The sequence below is a fragment of the Callorhinus ursinus genome, unplaced genomic scaffold (genome assembly GCF_003265705.2).
Source record: "Callorhinus ursinus isolate GAN/ISIS: 27379988/994484 unplaced genomic scaffold, GSC_fseal_2.0 scaffold2, whole genome shotgun sequence".
NCBI lineage: Eukaryota > Metazoa > Chordata > Mammalia > Carnivora > Otariidae > Callorhinus > Callorhinus ursinus.
The window spans coordinates 78,357,919-78,380,543 of NW_027397064.1; the positions used below are offsets into that span (position 1 = coordinate 78,357,919).

The 22,625-nt window shown below is 41.6% G+C and overlaps 1 protein-coding gene across 19 annotated transcripts in view; it reads right to left on the reverse strand.

Moving 5' to 3' along the window:
- LYPD6B (LY6/PLAUR domain containing 6B) overlaps positions 1-22,625 on the reverse strand; it is a 223,433-nt gene that overhangs the window by 33,871 nt on the left and 166,937 nt on the right. For 10 of the 19 annotated variants that reach the window (XM_073905120.1, XM_073905155.1, XM_073905162.1 and 7 more), the window contains 5 exons: positions 13,399-13,569; positions 10,842-10,940; positions 7,107-7,237; positions 6,756-6,973; positions 5,230-5,375 (listed from right to left, as the gene is read on the reverse strand). In XM_073905120.1, coding sequence (XP_073761221.1) covers positions 5,348-5,375; positions 6,756-6,973; positions 7,107-7,237; positions 10,842-10,940; positions 13,399-13,513 — 591 coding nt within the window. In that variant the 5' untranslated portion in view covers positions 13,514-13,569 and the 3' untranslated portion in view covers positions 5,230-5,347. Of the gene's footprint in view, positions 1-4,435; positions 5,376-6,755; positions 6,974-7,106; positions 7,238-10,841; positions 10,941-13,398; positions 13,570-22,625 lie in introns of those variants that run through there. The other 9 variants (XM_073905178.1, XM_073905182.1, XM_073905109.1 and 6 more) reach the window with 4 other exon arrangements.

The window sequence follows — 22,625 nt, forward strand, 5'->3', positions numbered from 1 at the left end:
CATTGGATTTGATTTTTAATCTTTAGCCACTGTGGATGAGCTCACCTTGCCCTTTACTTTGCATTGCTTCTTCCTGCCTCATTCAACAGTCAGAAGCCTGGACACCCTGCTTGCATGAAAGAGGCCCCAGGTTTCCCAGAGCTCCCACTCATCCCAGCCTCCCAGGACCATTCCCAGCATGGCAGCTCTACCAAACCACAGTGTCTTCCAAGTACTACCAGCCCCTGGGCTGAGACCAATTTTCCTAGATCAAAAAAGTGCAAGTATGGAGGTTTTTAGGAGTTGTGCTGTGCTCTCAGCTTATGCCTTAGTTATTGTTTCTAAAATGATGCCCTTAGATGACCAGTATCCGAATCACCAGTCTCATGATCAAATGCTTGTTAGAAATGCAGGTTCCCAGACTTGCTGAGTAGTATTCCTGGGTTCACACCCTAACCCATGGTTATCTCCCACATTCTGCATTACTCAGCTTCCAGCCTCAGCATCTGATGAAACAGAGGCCACAGCAGTGAGAGCAGGGGTGGGGGAAGGAGACAGAATTAGGAGTTGAAGGGAGAACCCGGAAGTGTGATGGGAAGGTGCTGAATGGTTTTGGATGCACAGAGTGGAACTGTGCCTGGAGAAGATGCAAATTACAACAGCCATTTGTCTCCCAGCTTCCATAACTTTAACCTTCCTGCATGCTCTACCAGCTTTTGCTTCTGGCGTGATTTGCACCCAGACATACCCAGCGTCACAATGTATCCCTCCATAAATCATAGAGTTGATGGCAAAGAACTAGGTGAAGAATAAAATGTCCAAGACCGAAAGGTCAGAGCAAAGTTTTATAAAATGGCAATCTACATGTCACAAAAGTTTTGCATGAGTTAGTACTTTCACAAATGTGAAATATATTTTCCCAGTCCACAGCACACCTCATTTCCCAAGTCCGTGCCATTTCATAGTGCTCATTTCATGCTTTGTGTGGCTTTATGAGTTCTTTCCCAGTGAAAAAGAGAAGATCACCCACTTCCTTCCCTTTTCTTATGAAATATATTTACACAGTGACTGACACAACAGAATGCAGGTTATATGGAGAATGAACCTATAACTTCTGACTGCCAACTTCACTCAGAATTGGCTTTAGGAATACTTTAGACACAGCTGGAAAAAAAGTGTTCAGCACCATTTTTTCTTTTTCAGAAAATGATGGAAGGGAATTTTAAGCTTATTCTAGAATCTATTTATTCTGGAATCTATTCAAAATAGACCTTTGGCAGTTCACTCTCTCAGACCCTCTGCATACTTAGAATTAATCCTCTTTTCTCTAACAAACCTACATCCTCTCTCCTGCCCCTACTACTCCAATTCTCACTGGATATTTTTTGTTTTAAAGATTTTTTTGAGAGAGAGGGGGAGGAAGAGAGAGAGAGAGGAATGAGCCGAGGAGGGGCGGGCAGGAAGGGGCAGAGGGAAAGAATCTCAGGCAAACTCACCACTAAGCAGGGAGCCCTATACGGGGGTTCAATCTCATGACCCTGAGATCATGACCTGAGCTGAAATCAAGAGTTGGTGGTGAACCAACTGAGCCACCCAGGTGCCCCCTCATTGGATATTTTGACACCAAAGTCTTTTTCAATTTCTTGCTCACAAGGGGCAAATCAGTCCGAGGTCTGGGACACTTAGCCACCATTCCAGAGCCCTTGCAATGGTCTAAAAAATTCATGTAATGGACTCCAATGCCGGACTGATTTCTTGGACTCTAGTTTTTAAATTACATTGGAAACACCAGAGTCAATTTATAATACACAGGGCTTTCATGTTGGAACTCAAAAGTCAGGTGTTAGCATCTGGGCCTTCTGATCACCCATGTCACTTCTGTTTCTATTCTCTAGGTTAGTAGTTCTCAAAGTGGCTGTGTATCAGAATCACTGGAGGAGTTTTTTCAAAACAGATTTTCTGACTCAAGTATAACATAAAAAATCAGGTGTTTGTTTGTTTGTTTGTTTTGTTTTGTTTTGCAAGCTCCCTGAGTGAATTTCATGCAACCACCCAAGTACCCATTACTGAAGACATTTAGGAAGCACTTCTCTGGCCCTAGTGGTTCTTGTATGTGCATCAGAAACACCTGGAGGCCTAATTAAAATACAGACTGAACCCTCAGAGTTTCTGATTCAATAGGTCTGGGATGGAGTCTGAGAATTGTGCATTTCTTTCAAGTTTCAGGTGATACTGATGCCGGTCTGGGGACCACACTTCGAGAACCACAGCTCTAACCCAGGTTACTTGTACATGTGTTTATTATTCATTAGGTTTTTTATTATGTAGCCAAGAACTGGGCTTCACAGGAAGGAATTATCCTTTCAGATCAAGGGTAACACACCCAGCTGAACATCATAATCACCCAGGAGCTTTTATTTTCTTTAATTTAACATTCAATTATTGGGATTAGGCTTATGCTTCACCTCAGATCTACTGAATCAACATCTCCAGGATCCCCTGGTAATTTGTATTGTTTTGAAGTTACCCAGAAGGTTCTGATTACAAGGATTTGAAAACATTGCCTTAGATGAGCCAGACTTGTGAGTTTATGAATAACTTATACTAAAAATTATCTGAAATTCAATTTTAATAGGGCATCCCATATTTTCAGTTGTGCATCTGGCACCCCTACTCAGCTGTATTTGTGAACAGTTTATTTCCTCTGTGTGTTCCCTCTTTTGCTCAACACAGCCCTATTTTAAATGCTCAAGGGGGTTGTGGTAAGGAGTGAAATCCACGCAAACATGATGTCAGGGTGAAGAAGAGAAAATTAAGATGTTTCCTCAGGAAAGAAACACACACACACACACGAAATTTCATTAATCTAGACAGCAGAAACAAAATCAGAAAGAAAAAAAACTACTGTCTGCTAATGTTTTTTTACCAGACGATTCATCAGTTATACAGTCAAAAGAAACCCATGGGGAATAAAAAGACACCAAAGTTGCTATTAAAATGTTTCAAGTGAAGCCATATATAATTAATTTCAAACAAGCATAAGCTATGAGAACTCAAATACTTCAAGGTGCTGAGTGAAAGGAGGGATAAATCTACATCAAGCTTCAAAACTGTTGCTTCCAGGTGAGTCTAAGATTAAGCCAGAGACAGGGAGATAATGATGTCTGCTCCCTCCCTGTTTTATTGGAAGCTAAAGAACCTTAAGAGGAGATGCTCCCAGGGCATCAAGGACGAGAAGAAACAAATATACAGCCCAGCACCTGACATCAGCACATAACAACTAAGAAACTGAATCGAATGAGTGGAACAAAATCAAAACAGAGAAGAAAAATTCACTGATGCAGAAGACAAAGAATATAAAGGAAGTTATTTGGCAAACCACCACACAGGGTGCATAACCACTGAGTTCCACGGTCACTCCAAAGCAAGCAGGTTTCTCTTAATGTTCTTCTGCCATTTCATAGGTTAGGCACCAGCAAACTTCCACTGTAAAGGACAAGATGAATCTTTCAGACTTTATAGACCATACACTCTCTGTCGCATCTTCTCATCCTTGCTGTTGTGAGAAAGCAGCCATAGACACTCTGTAAATGAAGACATGGCTGTGTTCCAATAAAACCTTATTCACAAAAATACATGGTTGCTGTGGACTGAATGCTCGTGTCCCTTCAAAATTCATATGTTGAAACTTCAATTCCCAATTTGATGGTATTTGTATGTGTGGTCTTTGGGAGTTAATTAAATCATGAAGGTGGAGTGGTCATGAATGGGACCAGAACCCTTATAAGGGAGTAAAGAGACCAGTCTCTCTCTGCCCTGTATAAATATAAGTAGATGGTGGTCTACAAACCAGGAGGGCCCTCACCAGATCTCTGATCTGCTGGCACCTTAATCTTGGACTTCTCAACCCCTAGAACTGTAAGGATTAAATGTTTTTAAGCCACATAATCAATAGTGTATTTGTTACAGAAATCCAGCAGACTAAAAGTGGTAGGACATGTTTGGTTCATGGACCATAGTTTGCTGACTCCCACCATAGGTGAGCCCACATAGCAAGGATAGCATCATTAATGGATTCTATGGAGCACCCAGTGTTCTGATGGTGGATGCTCAGTTAAAAAACAAAACACTCCATCTACTCATCACCATACATAAAAGGGCAGAGTGTTTGAAGGTCACCCTATCTGTAAAGGCAGGAAATCAGGATTCTGGAAACAGAAAGAAGTTGCTGAGACTGTTAAAAAAGGCAAAGACGAGACAAAGGAACCAAACATTTTAGCATGTTTTTAGAAAGGTCACTTGGTGGCTCTGACATTCAGAGAAAACTTGACCGTATGGGGGAGGGGCCCTCTTGCCAGTTTCTTTGAAGTTAAGCTGCTACTGGGGAGGGTGCATCATAGGAGGAGGTGTCATCCTTCTGCATCAGGAAGGCTTTCTGATCTTCTCAATTCACTAATTCGCATTTAACATCCCAAGAAGTGTCCTTTCCAAAAAGAGAAAGCTAGGTCACTTTGGGCATGGAAGTTTATAATTTAAGCCAGAACATATCACCTATGGTGCATGGAAACATAACTTCAGTGACCTCCTTTATGACACCGGTAAATGTTTTATCCAAGGTCGCCAGGTCAATAAAGAAACACATACAAGCATGGATTCTACATTGTATAATTTAAAAGCTTTATTTCCCCCCACATGAGCAAATCGGTTTCATATTAGTTCAACTGGAAGTTTTCTTCCTATAGCTAGTGGCCTTTCTCATTGACTATGTCATTGGTGGGGAAATTGCTTTCTCACAGGGGAAGGGTAAGATTTCATAGAGACACTGAGCTAATCACACACAGAAACGTGAGGGTCTGACCCAGCAGCTTCCGAAAGAGTCTTGAGGTCGACGTGTCCCTTCAGCTAACGGCCTGGGCAGGCAGAAACACCACAGGCTTACCGCCACACACCCGTTGCAGAGGCTGGGCAGGCTCCTCCCTGCGGAAGTGACAAAATGCAGCCCCTCTGGCCAGGAAGCCTGTGGCGATCCCCTCAGTTCCTGCCATGTCCCCTTCCCTCAATCCTGTGGCCTGATGCAGGAGTGTTTTAGCTCAGCAAACAACTGGCTTCTGCTTTGGGGTCCAAGGTGCACTCTCCAAGTGCGAGACTGGTCTTCGCTCAAATGTTGTGTTCACACAGTTCGTGGCCGGTGCTTCATGGGGCAGTTTCTGCCTCTCCTAGGAACAGTGGCCTCATATCAGCAGCAGCACGAAGACCCAGGCAAGCACTGGTAGGCAGAGTGTGGGGGCACCACTGCCAGATGTTCTCTGCGCGTGCATCACGGCGAAGACCGCATTCGTGTGGTTGGTGGGTAACTCTACATTACAGATCATACCTTCACAGCAAGACCTACACTCCTGTCACAAAGGCAAGAGGAGAGGGGAAAGAGGGTGAGTGATGGGAAGGAGAGGGAAGGGTGAAGCAAAGAGCCACAAAATCAAGCTTCTTCAGCACTGACATTAGGTAGAATTAGAGTTAACCAACTCAGGGTGCCTGGGTGGCTCAGATGGTTGAGCGTCTGCCTTCGGCTCAGGTTGTGGTCTCGGGGTCCTGGGATCGAGCCCCACATCGGGCTCCTGGCTCAGTGGGGAGCCTGCTTCCCCCCTCCCTTTGCTTCTCCCCCTGCTCATGCTCTATCTCTGTGTCTCAAATGAATAAATAAATAAATAAAAATCTTTAGAGTTAACCAGCTCATCCAGTCTACGAGACACTCAGGCCCCCTGAGTACCTTCTCCCCCACCCCCGACTGACCCAGAAGTAAGGACTATCTTGACAGTCTTTTCATTTAACAGTGATTTATCTGCAGCAAGCCAAGTATAAGCAAGGAAAAGAAGAGGAAGGGAAACTGAATAAGACTGCTTGATTGAGTCAACAAATCTAAGGTTTGTAAGGAGAAACACTGAAACAAAAATGAAAGCTAGGAACCTTTTGGATTGCTCATTGATTTTCTTTCTCGGTACTACTTGTTAAGGGATAATAATGACTCTCTATTGTCTATACTAGCACCTGATTCCTATTGTTACAGCAGCAATGGCTTGCTAATTATGGCTGCTGGGTGGTTGAAAAAGGCTTGTCCCCTCACAGCACAGATGTTTTTCAGGGGAGGCAATCTCCTGTCATAATACCTGGAACAATGCTTCACCCTGATACACCTAGCTAGCCATTCATAGAGGCGTCCAGGCTGGCTAGCTAAGAAAAGGGCAGCGACTCAGAAGTACCTTTATTGGCGGCTTTCAACCCTGGCTGCACGTGAGAATCTCCTTGGGGAACTTTAAAAAAAGGAAAGATGCTGATGCCTAAGACTCCACCCTGAAGTTCTGTTTCAGCTGATCGGGGATGTTCCCCCCCCCACCCCACCCCCGACAATGAACATAGCTATGAAAGCTCCCCAGGTGACTCTCCTATGGAGCCAGAGCAGAAAGCCACTGGTGTCAGAACCACTTTCTGTACACATAAACTAAATCAAATTCTTAAAATCTCATGAAATTCACACACTTTTCAAGTAATTTTTTTTCACAAACACCTCAGAATTCCAGGCATATAAAAGAGGAAAACTGCTCATTTAGAATGAGAAAATCGAGACCAGGTGATCTAAAATCTATCCATAGTTTATCCTATTAAACAGATTCTTTCAGACTCTCACTTCCTCATCTAAGCAGAGGTGGGGGTGACACCAGGACTCCCCCATTTCCCTCTTTCCACCTTCCAGCTTCACCGGCCAGTGTGCCCCGTGATACCTGGCCATAGAGAAAATACATGAGTTGGGCTCTGTAGTGTTTGCCATTCTCTCATGGGTGGTTTGGTCTTGGGCTTCCAGAGCCGACTTCAATCTACCTGAAGTCCGAGGTCCAGGGTGTAGCTGTGTGGTTTGGGAATTAGTATTTGTTTCTAGTGACATTATTTTTTTCTTGAAGGACGAAGAGTCTTCCACTTCTCTGTGGTCTCCGTTGCATCCCTGTCAGGGAGTGTTTCCGCAAAGAGTGAACATGTACACAGATCTCCCTTATCCTTCCTGCCTTTCCATAATGTACCCATCAGTAACAAACCTCAGGAGAGTAACTTTACACACACACACACACACTCCTTACTGTATGTTCAGAATCTCGGCTGTGGTGGCAGCCAACAAAATGACATTCACTTCTGGAGGCACATTTTTTGGTAATGGATGTACTTCTTCCATGACTGGTAAAGTGGTGAACTGTCAGACAGTACTGTGTATCTAGACAGGAAGAAAAAAAAAAAAAGGCAACCACACGTTTCACATTGCAAAAGAGAGGCTCAACATTCACTTCAGACAGGACTAAAATTCAGGACAATCCTTAGGTTTCTAGGCAAGAGGTTTAATGGCAGGAGTGGACACCTATCCTTTGGTGCCCTCTAAAGCTGACCTTAGGTCTGCTATTTCATATCAAAGTGCCTGTATCTCTGTCTCCCTCCCTCTGAAGCATGGGTTCTAGGACTCTATGGAATGAAAGGTGTAAATGTAAAATGCAATGGGTTAGAGCACTTCTTGGTGTATTATTCAGCATTTGTTTCTTGTCTACTAAGAGATATGTGGTAAATGAAAAGCAGGTGCTTTAAAGTATACATCAAGACCACCTTCCTGATGCACGCAGTTCTTACGCACGCTCTAATCCTCCCATAGTGTTTGACTTTTCCTGAGTGTTCCCATTTTTCTCCCCTTTCTTAACTCTGTCTCTGTCCCCTCCCTGCCACACAGCTCGCTCATTTCTACAACTTTCCATATGGCTTTAAGCACTCACGTTTTACTACTTTTAAAGAAAGTGATTTCATTCAATATCCAAGGAACTTCTGCTTTAGTTTTGCATCTCCCTATAGTGATCTCAGGCCAGTGCAATGCTCCTTAGTTTATTGAGAATGGACTAGAGCAGCAATCCCATAAAATGGGAGGAAAACTTATTTAATACGGAGAACCCTTGGCTTCACAGAACTGCCTCAGTTACAAGTGAGCCCCATTAGGTCCTTCAAGCTCACTTACTTTTGAATAAAATGATGTTGACAAGTATGCTGACATTTTGATAGGGTTGTTGTAAACTTCAAATAATATTAACACATACTGAGGGGATACCACCAGCTAGGCACTCTAGCATGTATTCCAGTCAACCCTTACAATAAGGCTTAAGACAAGTCTTATTAATATCATTTTACAGATCAAGAAAAACAAAGGCACAGTGTCTTGCCCATGGTTACATTAGGTAGAAGGTGGTGGAAGGTAGGATTCTAACCTGGGCAGTTTTCTAGGGTTTGTACTCTTCACCAGAACACTATTCTGCCTCTCAGCATACTCAGTACTAAATCAGATGATGGTGTAGGGCACTTGACACAAGTAGTTGACTTCCACATTCGGAAGGAAAAGGAACAACTATAATGTTTTGGAAAGGCATTTCAACTTAGACTTCAAACAAAGGGGAGCTGAAAACTGGTAGCTGTGTGTGTTCCTATAAAATGTCACCCGTGCTAAAGCAGCCCTGGAAAGTCAGAACAGAAGCCAGGGTAAATAAAACAAGACATGTCATTCTTGTCATATCCTGTTACACAGAGAACCGCTCTTAACAACACTGACAGACCACAGAAGGAAAACCCCAAAGGGAAAGGAAACCTGAGATGACAAAGAACAATAGCTGTGAGCCTGTTCACCCTAAGAAATGGTTGACTATCACTCTCCTAAATAGTGGCAAATTGTACAAAATTACACCCTCAGTTAGAATTCCAGATGGTTAGTATCTTTGGGGCTTGACTGAAGTACAGTCAAGAATGTTCCATCATGCACACTGGAATGAGGGGGTTATTCCATGGCAAGCTCTTAAAGAGTCAGGTGTGCAGGGGGGACCTGGAAGAGCCCGCGGGCTTCACCTCTCCCATCTCTGACATTTTCTTGGTGGTAGAAAGCTGCAGGATTCCTCTTTTGTCCATCCGTTTCAACAGACGTGAAATTCTAAAACCCCAAATATCCATGCACGTTCCCATTAAAAATGGCTTTGATTAATAAATGACAATTTGAAGTGTTACACACAGACCTAGTGGGAACAGTGTTTTGATGTAATTCAAAATAATATAGTCCGTGAAGTTAAAACACAAGAATGGACATCAATGCCCCAATTGACTATGGTCTTAATTCTTAGCACTGAATGTTTCAGAGGAATTTAAAGCAAACAGGGAAAGAACGATACCCACCCTTCTGAAGTAAGGTAATAAAGAAAGCATTGGCCAACCTTGAAAACTATGAAGTAACGAAGATATATTTCTGTGCAAAACGTAGAAACACATCTCCAAATGCATAACATATGTACATGTACGCAGAAGCACATACCCAATTTAGGGTCACTCTACAGAAATGTAAAAGAACGTCAAGAAAAAATTATAATAATTACTTTTGAAAAGAAATCATGACAAATACTGCCAAGTAGATGTCACAACCATTTGTGCTAATTTATAGCATCAGATTCGCAGGCCCCATAGAGGTCTGCCGTGTGGACTATTTATTGGTGTCACACACTGGCTTTCTCTGGAAGAAGTAAGGCTATTTCACTGCTTTATAGAATATGATACAGACATTTCCAAAAGAGTCAAGGTAATAGTAGACCAAAACTGGTAATCTTTAACTCTGGAAAAGATGGTTGGTTTGATGGCTTTTCTTGGCCTTTTAAGTCTGAAAACCTAAAAAAAAACCAGTACCTCCTAAAATCTGAATAGCCTGGTCTTCTTACAGCTCTAAGTAGAGCTTTCCAATTCCAAATCCCCCATCAGCACATCCTGTCTGCTTTACCGCCAAGTTTGTATATATTAAATCATTGAACTTCTTGTCCCTCGATTCTTACCACCCTAGTCCCAGTTGCCATCTTCTCTTGCCTGAAGACAATGAAAGACCCCACCTGGTGTCCCCCTCTACTCTTGTCCCCAACCACCCATGCTCCACATAGCAGCAGAGCAGTATTTTAGAACACAACTAGAATCCTGTGCTCCCCTAGCATGTAACACCCTACCACCTTCCCATCACATTTATAATGAAATCCAAATTCTACCAGAAAAAGAAGATCCTGTGTGCCCCGGTCCTTATTTCCATGAGATTCTTTCTCTATCTGCTACGAAGCCTCACTGGCCAGTCTTCTTCCTGTTGATTGAAGAGGCCAAATCTTGTCTCCTAGAGACTTTGCATTTGCTGTTCCCTCTTCCTGGCATGTTCTTTCTATATATCTCCACGTGGCTGCCCTGTTTTTGGTCAGTCAGGTCTTAGTTCCGCAGAGATTTCCCTGACCACCTAATCAAAGGCATGCATTCATTCTATCAACAAATATTTACTGAGTGCTTAGTATGGGCCAGGCAACTGGATTAGGTACTAGAGATGTGTCAGTGAACTAAGCAAACAAAAAAGATATTCAAATGTTTGTCAAATGAATGAATGAGTTACCAAAGCATCAATGTATCTCAAGAGTATAAAAACCTTTCTTTGCGTTAGCCAGTATGTATGACTTTTCTAGAGGTATCATCAAGCATTTCTGAAATTCTTAGGATGCCTTAGACAATATTGTGGTCTATTTGTTCTGCCTGATAAATATTATTTAAGAGATTATCCTTGGAGGCACACACATCGACAAATTGAGGGTATGCCATCAGTTTCCAAATACTCTCAGAATAGTCTAAATCTGCATAGTCTCATAAAAAAAAAATCTGATTTAGACAGAACATCATCAGCCTGTTGATATGCTAATCCCATTATATAAAACATGTCTGCTCAGGGCCAGTTAAGAGAGAACTAAATGAGGTATGATCACAAGAGCGTCTTCCAAACTCAGCACACTTACTTTGTGGACACCATTTGTCTTCTGCCCATCGATTGCAGTTATAATTATCTCCTGCATTTTCACAGGTAAAACACTTGAAGCTGTTTGGAAATGGCGTAGCTTTAAAGAAAAATGCACAGTGAAACAGAAAGGTTACAAAGGACAAAATTTCAAACATCAAAGATGGCACAAAATTAGCAACTTTTGTTAGATCAAACAAAATGTACACGCCATCATCCTGAGAATTGTTGTTGCTAGGGAGCTGGATGGAACTGCCAGACTTGGGGCATGTTCTTTATTCCCTTTTCTTTAAAATACTTTGTCTACTTATCTACTAGAGAGTAATGAAAATGAGTCCACAAGCCACTTTGAAATATCGTTCCATTACAATTTATAACTGGGGAATAAGTGGGAGTTGAGAGAACGGGCAAGGGTGGGGATAGTATCAGAACCAATTATTTGGTATAGTGTGGCCCCTGAGAAGAACTAGAGTCAGGTCAACATGAGCTTGAATTCTGCTCTTCCCACTAAGTAGTTGTGTGATTTTTAGTTTCCAAGAAATAATAATATTTACAGTAATACTAACAATGTGGATCCCCATGACATGCAGAGAAATCATGAAGATTAAACAGGAGGTTGCAATAAAAATATCTAGTAGAGTCCCTGGCCCATCAAATCAGGCTAGTCTCCATCCACATGCACTTCCATTACAGCAATCTCACTTGATATATGTCAATTATCCCAACATTAGACCTCAATCAGGAATGTAACATTTAATATAAGGATGGTAGTAATTCTCAGGCTCTTATGCTCAGACTAGAGTGTTACAGAAAGCAGGAATTATGACTGCTGGCAATGTGGATTGAAAGCAATGAGAATGTCCTTTTTATCCTCATGCTTTTTTTTTTCTACCTTGTATCTTGTTTTAATGGGCAAGAAGTTGAAGGTATAATAAATTTGACATTTCTTTACAAGCCATGATATAAAGCCTTGTGTAAAACTTTCAATTCTTCCATTTTTGGAGAATAAAACAGATAAAGATCAAGGAGAACCCCAAACCATCCTAGTAATCTGACCCCACGTTGGACAAATATATCTTTTTTCATTTTTTTAAATGATTTTTTTTGTCATAAAATTGTTTTAGTCTTAGAAAGTTGAAAATGTATAATTTAGATTTTATGAAAACTGTGTCTGTGCCATGTCATTAAGCTATTAGTATATAATCATTACCAATTTAGAAATGTATAATAAATGATAGTTCAAGATGTGCATGTGTGGTACACATGTGTAATGTGTGTGTGATATATATATATATATATGTCTGCACATGCACATACAATGTCCTAAATAATAAAAAAGCACAACGTAAAGAAGAGTCCCGATATAGGCTTCATTTAGAAGTAGTTAGGGGCATCTGTGTGGCTCAATCGGTTAGGTGTCTGACTCTTCATTTCGGCTCAGATCATATTCTCAGGGTCATGGGATCGAGCCCTACATCAGGTTCCACACTCGTGGGGAGTTGGCTTGAGAGTCTCTCCTTCTCCCTCTCTCTGCCCCTCTCCCTGCTTGCATGTGTGCACTCTCTCTCTCTAAAATAAATAAATAAATCTTAAAAAAAAAAAAAAAGTAGTATAAATACAGTGGTTCCTAAACCTGGATGTGCGTGCATCAATAGTATCAGGAAAACTTTTTTAAAAAGAAGAGGGGGTCGGGGAGAAAAAGGAAAGAAAAAAATAATCTGCATCCCACCCTTCTGACTATTGAATCTCTGCAGAAGGGACCAAGGAATATGTAGTTTCAAGTCTTATATCATGATTCTGCTGCTCTTCCAGGTGTGGGAACCACAGGCTTTGGTATTTCTACCAAACAACTGTTATCTATAACAACCTTTCTCTAATAAAGTATATCACGGAAGTTTTACTTGTCTGAAGAGAAAGAAAGAGAGAGGATATATGTATATAAGGTCCAGAGTCTGCTTGAGATTCTCTCTCCCTCTCCCCCTCCCCATTTGTGCGCTCTCACTCTAAAATAAATAAAATCTTTTTAAAAAATATATTTATTTTATCCTATAGATGATATTCACTGATACTTGCTTTTTTAAAATAATTAGTGGGAGGAAGTTTTCTTTCTAATGGCGACTGTGCATATTAGTGAAAATCCAAGTAGTTATTTCCCTCCAAATTTCAAACTAATCTGTTCCAAAATTGTTAATGACCATTTGAAAGAATGTATCATTTATGGAGAAACTTCCTACAGCCAATATCCTTCTCCAACAAAGGGATCAACAAAGAACACTGAATTTTCTCTGCTAAGCCATTCCTAGGAACAGTGTTCAAGAGAGTATTTTAAACAAGAACCCCTTTGAGACTTCGGCAGAAAGCCAAACCATTTTAAAGAAATGGAGCAAACTTCCGTCACCATGAATTACCCTCCCCAGGGAAGCAGTGAAGACTTCCTGGTTTATTCTAGGTATAACCCAAATGTTCCAGAGCGGGTGAAGTTAGGACAGGTGAAAAGAGGGACTTTGAATAGTCACCCTGACCCCACAGTCGCGAACTATGACTCAACGGGTACTTACGGTCCAGAGGAGGCCTCACGTTGTAGAAGTTGATATTCTTGGCCAATGCCCAGTTTTCTGACAAGATAAAGATCTGGACAACAGCTACGGCCAGAGCATGACGGAGGGGCAGCATTCTGACCTTGGTTGTGGGAAAATCCAAAACTCACATATCTATGATGAAGAGAGACACTGGTCGCATTTATTTGCATTTTGTGTATCAGTAGGAGTATGTTTTGCTTTCCTTTGGAAAGCCTGATCATTCAAATATATTCCACCATATACTTGCAGGGCCCATACCTGTGAGTAAATGGCATTCTTCCCACCCAGGTGAAAGTTAAGCGGTGACTGCCTTCTACTGGTTAGGCCTCGGCACTAGCCAGCCCAGCTGGAGCAGGACACCCAAAGGCCTTCCAGGCTCAGGAAGAACAAGCAAGCAGCGTGGGTGTGGCTGCACCCCATTCCCTCACTGCCTGAGGCTGGCCGGGGTGCTTTGTGCTGAATCACCCAATCTCTTAACAACCAGGGTTCAGAGGCATGGTCACCTGAAGTTACCAAGCCACCTTTCTGCAATGCCATTTTTCTGAGTAAATACTTGGGTTTGAGAAATTCTGCAACATTTTTTTTTTCATTTTATTATGTTATGTTAATCACCATACATTACATCATTAGTTTCTGATATAGTGTTCCATGATTCATTGTTTGTGTATAACACCCAGTGCTCCACGCAGAACGTGCCCTCTTTAATACCCACCACCAGGCTAACCCATCCCCCTACCCCCTCCCCTCTAGAACCCTCAGTTTGTTTCTCAGAGTCCATAGTCTCTCATGGTTCGTCTCCCCTCCGATTTCCCCCCCTTCATTTTTCCCTTCCTGCTATCTTCTTCTTTTTTTTTTTTTTTAACATATAATGTATTATTTGTTTCAGAGATACAGGTAACAGTTTTCAAAACCTGGAAGAAACCATGAGAGTTGGAGAAGTGGGAAGCATGGTGCATAAAAGAACAATGAATTTGAGAAATACAGTCTCATCAGGATCCCAGAGCACGGAGACAGGGAAAAACAGAATGGAGTCACTGTAAGAATGCCATCCGCACCTGTGTCTCTCATACCCCGTGCAAGAAGCTGCCAGGAGGTTCTAGAGGAAATCGAATAAAAGTTCTTTGAAAAGCTGAAAACCATGTAATGTTAGTCCTAGCTCACATATACTACTCACAGCTTTCAAAGACTTAAAGTAGGCAGGTTTGGTACCCAATGAAACAGATGTCCACAGAGCACTGAGTAAGATAGTTCATCTTAAGTCCCCACAGGTCCTACCCTCTAGAAGCAACCTGGTATTAAGAAAATCTTTAGGAGAGATGCTAAGAACCTACAGTGTCACCATAAACAGGTTCTCTTTGGCAAGGGAGAGGTGTGGGCAGCAGAAAAGGAGGTAACTTGGAGTCCAAAGACTTTGGTTCAGGTATTGGCTCTGCTATTTATTAGCTGCTTGACCTTGGGCAAGCTCTTTAAGCTCTATTAACCTCAATTTCCTCATCTGTAAAGTGACTTAATAACACCCGTTCTGCCCACACACTGGGGTAATTGTAAGCATCAAATATAGGCTCATGTAGACTCATTTAGGATTGTGTAGGTAACAGCACTTGTAATACAAGTCTGTGAAAAAGCTAGAATCTTAGAGTTCAATAACATTGCCTGAACTCATTTTCTTCTTGCTGAATCAGCTGGTCTCAGTAGGTTTAGGGAATTTTTCAAAGAAGAAAAGTTTGATCTCTGCACATATGAGCATAATCCTTCACATGGATATTTTGTTTGAAGCCAGGGTAATAACGCATGGAATCTAGGGATTTTACCTCCCCCTCTTGTGTTGTGAGTAGACTGGTTTTGCGTGTGTGGCTAATAATGCCTATCTCTGGAGATGGAACTGGATAGCAGACAAAATATAGCCACAGCATCCCCATCCCTACAGATGGCTTCTGCCACTGAGAATGGAGTCTCTAAGGAAGTACTCAGTGTAAAGGAAAACCTGGTAAGTTTCAAAAATCAATAGTGCTTAACTTTATACACTGCATTTCAGCTCAGGACAGAATGAGACCTACTGTTTCTATATTTTTTTGTATATATTTTATATGAGATTATACACACACACACACACACACACATTATATATATATATTTCTGTCCTGATTCATTTTAGAAACCAAAAATGACCTTTCAGAGTTATCAGATTTCTAAACCCTATTTTTATGCTCTTTCTGAAGAAAATGCCCGTTTCTTACAGCTACCTGTATTATTCCTTACAGACAAGCAAGGAATGTATTATACTGGTACAAATTCTGCTTCTCTTGGGTGCCTGGGTGGCTCAGTTGGTTAAGCAACTGCCTTGGGCTCAGGTCATGATCCTGGAGTCCCGGGATCGAGTCCCGCATCGGGCTCCCTGCTCGGCGGGGAGTCTGCTTCTCCCTCTGACCCTCTTCCCTCTCGTGCTCTCTCTCTATCTCATTCTCTCTCTCAAATAAATAAATAAAATCTTAAAAAAAAAACAAATTCTGATTCTCTTATTCATTTCTCTGAGTTGGACTGTTCCATATTCATTGTGAATCTGGAACCCAGGAATGAAGACCCTGGCTTTACACCAGTAGGGAATCTCTGAGTAGGGGAGACTAACCCCTCTCCCAAAAACCTCACATTCACTGTGCTCCAATAGCAATCCACATTCCTATATAATGGAGATGCCTATGATTATAGCTTTCCGAGTCATACTGTCTACATTCAGTCCCTTTTCCATCACTAAGCAAAGATGGGACTTGAGACAAGTTGCTTAAACTTTCCAAGCCTCAGCTTACCCATCTGTAGAAGAGGCATAACAACAGTCCCTACCCCAGGGTGTCAAAGCACGGACTAAATTACATCATGTATATGAAGCACTCAACCCAGTGCTGGGCACATGGGTGCTTTCTATCCAGTACTAAAGAGCATTCGCTCAAATACCTCCTTCCAAACGTACTCTCTGTGGAGCCTCGTGCAAGTTCCTTAACCTCCCCATACCACAACCTTTGCATCTATAAAATGGAAGTAATAATAATAACAACACTTACCTCATAGGGTTGTAGGAATTAAATTAGTTAGAACATGTGAAGCACTTGAACTATCTAATGAGCTATGTCCACCATTTTCTATTCCTCACTGGGTAAACATTTGCTGTGATGAACAAATCTCCAAATAGGAATCATAAGCCAGAACCCCTGGTTTGCCTCGTGTAATCTCTATGTGAGACAGAATCCCATTCCTTCATGCAACGTGGCATTATTGACATGTAGTACATAGAGAGACCTTGTTATTACTGGATCGCCAACGAGGTCTTTGCCCTCATGACGTCTGCGTTTTAGAAGGAGAAGATAGGCAATGAAGACGGGAAAAACATAATTTCAGATAATCCTAATTCTGAGATAAGTACAATAAAGAGATGTGTTAGTGAATAGAAGAAGCTACTTTACATATATGGTGGGCTTAAAGCATCCAAGCAAAGAACCAAGGGAAAAGACACCATGGTCCCAAAACAGGAAGGAGTATGCCTTGTTGGGGAACTCAGGAAGTGGCCAGCGTGACTGGCACATTCCCAGGAGGGGGGAAGTAGACAGAGTCAGAGGTGGTGGGCCCAGATCATAGAGGCACTCACAGGCCATGGCAAGGATTTGGGATCTAACAAAAATCAAGGAATTGTTTGGTTTTAGATTTATCTAATTTTGAAAAAATTCTTTGTCTCTGTAAAGTGATAGGTCCCAAATCCTTAGCTTTATTTCTAACTCCCGGAATAAAGGGATGCCAATGATAGAAAATATAGAGGAATTTAGAATTCACCTATCTGGGAATCACAAAGGCTTCTCTGAATAAAAGAGTGAGTAGATGGCAGGTGACTTAAAACAATCGAATGAACAACACACCCAAGGATTAGGTTTGTGTTTTGGTTTCTCCATTCTTCAAAACAGCATGGTAGGGAAGGTGGCCTCACTGCCGTTGTACAAGAGAGGTTCAGAGACCACACGTAAACATCCTAGCATGCTGCCCGGAACACAGCATCCCCTCAAAACATTCCCACATAGCTTGTTCTAGCCTGCTACCCTTGAACAGTAGTGAAAAGCAAACCGGAGGAATACTGTCTCCATATGGACTAGTGTCTTTTCATTTTGTTTTTAACTAAAACAGCACAGCCTTATTCTATCAAAATTCTCCAGAACTGCAAAGGTTTTACCTGTCAAATGAGGAAAACACTAAATAAAAATGTCTCTTATTTTCCAGAGCCGGCTTTATAATCTATTCCCCTACCCTGCTTTTCTCCTAAGTACCCAGATCTATCTCTATTTATTCTGCCGCGAATAGGTTTGTGTTAACATGACTGTTTTATCTTTCATAACCAAAAGACATAAGGATAATGAAAAAGCAAATGACTAACTATGGTATCTGAAAGTTGTTTTACATTTAGAATCATTTCACGGAGACTCTGAACTAAAAATCGTCTGCTGAGACTTTGCTGAATAGGCTTTCCCTGCAGTCTCGGTTACAGAACAAGATTACAGTAGAGCTTGTATTTTGCTCCAGAAGGAAAAAAAAAACAAACTTCATTCAATTACTCTCTCCAGGACCATCACATACAGCAGAGTTCTTCATAGTGGGTAGGGGTGGCCTGTGAGCTTCTTAGGATTATTTGCAAAGTTTTGTGTCTATACATATTTTCCCCCCTGGGCTGAGTATATCAAAGGAATCTGAGACCCAAATGATAGTTAAGAACGGCTGCTTGCTGTTTCAGGATACAGCTGTTATGATTTGGTTTCCTTTGACTTAGACGTTTTTATATTTGACACGAAGAAAATTCCACACATACATTAGGTATGTGGTATACACTTCTCAAATTCAAGGGCAGCTCAAAAACATTCCTCCCCAGACAGAGCACATTACTTTTATACTTTTTTCCCAGCTGGTAGGCCTGGTCAGAAACCCTTCACCTGAGGTGCTGGCCTTCCATTTGTTTTATGATCTTCTCTTTGGAAAGTATAGTTCTTGCTCCAGAAGGCAGTGTGCTCCTTTGACAAAAGACAGGGGCGCTTTCTGCAAGGCACATTTGTAGGGATGCCACAGAGAGGGGCAACGCTAAGGCCTTCCAGGGAATGGCACGTAGCCAGATTTACAAATTTACAAAACCCACTTGAGACTTTGGCCTACCACTGCCCAGAGTAAAGGACCTACATGGCACTTGGTCCAGAAGCATGACTATGTCCCAGGTCTGAGTAATAATCATCATCAAATCCTTTTTGTGGCATTTTATGCATCCACAGAAAACATGCAAAGCTGATGGGGGCTTCAAGAAGCAGCACATCCTTGACATCATAAACACTTTTGGGGCAGGGACATGACCTATGTTATTTTTAAGTTCCCTAGGTCTAGGCTCAGTGCATGGTAAATACCCAATAAACACCTTTTTGAATAGAACCAACATCTTATCTATGACCTATAAGGAACACCTCTTAGCAAGTAAGACAGAGACTGTGGGCAGTAAGGAGCTGGTGGAGTGTCCAAAGTTAGAGAAATGGACTCACAAGGAGATATGAAAAAGAACAGATAGATGTGGTAAATACTGGTACTTCCTGCACAGTTGCTAAAAATGAGTCAGCAAGCCAAGGCTAACTCCAACCGCCAATAAAACAAACGAAATGGATAATTTAAAGGAGGCAACTCTGCTAAGTCCAACATGCCCATCAACACTCACATTCACACCTTCCTGAAAGCATCACTTATCCCGCAGTAAGACACTTTAATGACAAACTTTAATAGGCCTGGCTTCTCTTGTAAAAAAGTATAGAAGGCAAAGAGGAAATTCAAAATGAGTGCCGAAATTTTACTCAGAAAGAATGGACTCGATGCAAACACTCCTCTCAAAAGGAGAAATTTGCCAGAAAACTTTACCTTCCGCAACAAGGGTTATGTTACTTGCTTCTGGCTGTTAGGCCAGGTTGGCCAATGGAGATCCTCTGGTTCCCATTAAATTCAAGAACAGTGTTCATGGGACTCACACCAGACTGTGCTAGTTCCCTTCTTTGCAGGGGGACTGGGGTCTCAACCGCTAACCTTGCCTGGCCATTGAGAGCCCCACTCCTAAGACGACAGCTTCTACCTTCCTTAATCAGCATTCTGTTTCTGGTACATGAAAAGTTCTTTCCTTCCCCTACGTTTAAATATGAATTTCTTGGGGCACCTGGGTGGCTCAGTCAGTTAAGTCATCTGCCTTCGGCTCAGGTCATGATTCCAGGGTCCAGGGACCAAGCCCTGAGTTGGGCTTCTTGCTCAGTGGGGAGCCTGCTTCTCCTTCTCCCTCTGCCCCTCCCCACCCATGCTCACTTGTTTGCTCTAATAAATAAATGAAATCTTTAAAAAATATATGAAAGAATCTTTCATTCTTTTTATGGTATCATAAAGATATATCTTTAAAGAATTAAAGATATTTAATCTAGCCTTTCTGTGTGCCTGGAGCAAAATACAGGAGAGAATTTTACCTTATGCCCAATCTATTATCTTCATCTGAAAACACAAAATCTCCATGGACTTTTTTCTTGGATAACAACATTCACTAGGGAAAAACAGGATCATGATTCAACCTCTCATTACCAGCTTCTCCAAATCTTCAAAAGTAGTAGGACTATAAGTCATGCTTTTATACCCTGCTAAGCACTTAGAAAATAATAAATAAGAGACATAATCCCAATACTCACATATATTACTGGGGCCAAAAACTCAACGTGAGATGTGTCTGTCAAGGGTTAATACAATCATTTTGAAAAGGAGGAAAAACAACAGACTTTAGATTCAGAAAGGACACCCAGAATAAAATTCTGGTTCTACATTTTCTTTTTACGGGATCAGCATTTTTTTTAAGTTTTTATTTAAATTCCAGTTAGTTAACATATAGTGTAATATAAATTTCCAGTGTACAATTTAGTGATTCAACACTTCCATACAACACCCGGTGCTCATCACAGCAAGTGCACTCCTTAATCCCCATCACCCATTTAACCCATCCCCCCACCCACCTCCCCTCTGGGAGCCATCAGTGTGTTCTCTATAGTTAAGAGTCTGTTTCTTGGTTTGCCTCTTTTTTTCCCCCTTTCTTCATTTGTTTCTTAAACTCCACATATGAGTGAAATCATATGGTATCTTTCTCTGACTGACTTATTTCACTTAGCTCCATCCACATCACTGCAAATGGCAAGGTTTCATTCTTTTCTATGGCTGAGTAATATTCTATTTTGTGTGTGTGTGTGTGTGTGTGTGTGTGTGTGTATCACATCTTCTTTATCCATTCATCAGTTGACAGACACCTGGGCTGTATCCATAATTTGGCTATTGTGGATAATGCTGTTATAAACATCAGGGTGCATGTATCTCTTCAAATCACTATTTTTGTATCCTTTGGGTAAATACCTAGTAGTACAGTTGCTGGATCATAGGGTAATTCTATTTTTATCTTTTTGAGGAACCTGCCTGTTTTCCAGAGTGGCTGCACCAGTTTGCATTCCCACCAAAAGTACAAGAGGGCTCCCCTTTCTCCACATCTTTGCCCACACTTGTTGTTTCCTGTGTTGTGGATTTTAGCCATTCTGACAGGCGTGAGGTGGTATCTCATTGCGGTTTTGATTTGTATTTCCCTGATGATGAGTGATGTTGAGCATCTTTTCATGTGTCTGTTGGCCATCTGGATGTCTTCTTTGGAGAAAGGTCTATTCATGTCTTTGGCCCATTTTTTAACTGGGTTATTCATTTTGGGGGTGTTGAGTCTTTTAAGTTATTGATAGTATATTTGGGATACTAACCCTTTATCTCATATGTCATTTGCAAATATCTTCCCCCATTCCATAGGTTGCCTTTTAGTTTTGTTGATTGTTTCCTTCGCTGTGCAGAAGTTTTTATCTTGATGAAGTTCCGATAGTTCATTTCTGCTTTTGTTTCCCTTGCCTCAGGAGACATATGTAGAAAGAAGTTGCTATGGCTGATGTCAAACAAGTTACTGCCTCTGTTCTCTTCCAGGATTTTTATGCTTTCGGGTCTCACATTTAGATCTTTCATCCATTTTTACTTTATTTTTGTGTATGGTTAAGAAAGTGGTCCAGTTTCATTCTTTTGCAGATAGCTGTCCATGTGTCCCAAAACCATTTGTTGAAAAGACTGTCTTTTTCTCATTGGATATTCTTCCCTGCTTTGTCAAAGATTAATTGACCATATAGTTGTGGGTTCAATTTCTGGGTTTTCTTTTTTTTTTAAATTTTTTATTGTTATGTTAATCACCATATATTACATGATTTGTTTTGGTGTAGTGTTCCATGATTCATTGTTTGTTCATAACACCCAGTGCTCCATGCAGAATGTGCCCTCTTTAATACCCATCACCAGGCTAACCCATCCCCCCACCCCCCTCCCCTCTAGAACCCTCAGTTTGTTTTTCAGAGTCCATCATCTCTCCTGGTTCGTCTCCCCCTCCGACTTACTCCCCTTCATTCTTCCTCTCCTGCTATCTTCTTCTTTTTCTTTTTTCTTAAAATATGTTGCGTTATTTGTTTCAGAAGTACAGATCTGTGATTCAACAATCTTACACAATTCACAAAGCTCACCGTAGCACATACCCTCCCCAATGTCTATCACCCAGCCACCCCATCCCTCCCAACCCCGACCACTCCAGCAACCCTCAGTTTGTTCCTGAGATTAAGAATTCCTCATATCAGTGAGGTCATATGATACATGTCTTTCTCTGATTGACTTATTTCACTCAGCATAACACCCTCCAGTTCCATCCATGTCGTTGCAAATGGCAAGATCTCATTCCTTTTGATGGCTGCATAATATTCCATTGTGTATATATACCACATCTTCTTTAGCCATTCATCTGTCGATGGACATCTTGGCTCTTTCCACAGTTTGGCTATTGTGGACATTGCTGCTATAAACAGTGGGGTGCACGTACCCCTTCGGGTCCCTACATTTGTATGTTTGGGGTAAATACCCAGTAGTGCAATTGCTGGATCGAATGGTAGCTCTAATTTCAACTGTTTGAGGAACCTCCATACTGTTTTCCAGAGGGGTTGCACCAGCTTGCATTCCCACCAACAGTGTAGGAGGGTTCCCCTTTCTCCACATCCCCGCCAACATCTGTCGTTCCCTGACTTGTTAATTTTAGCCATTCTGACGGGTGTGAGGTGGTATCT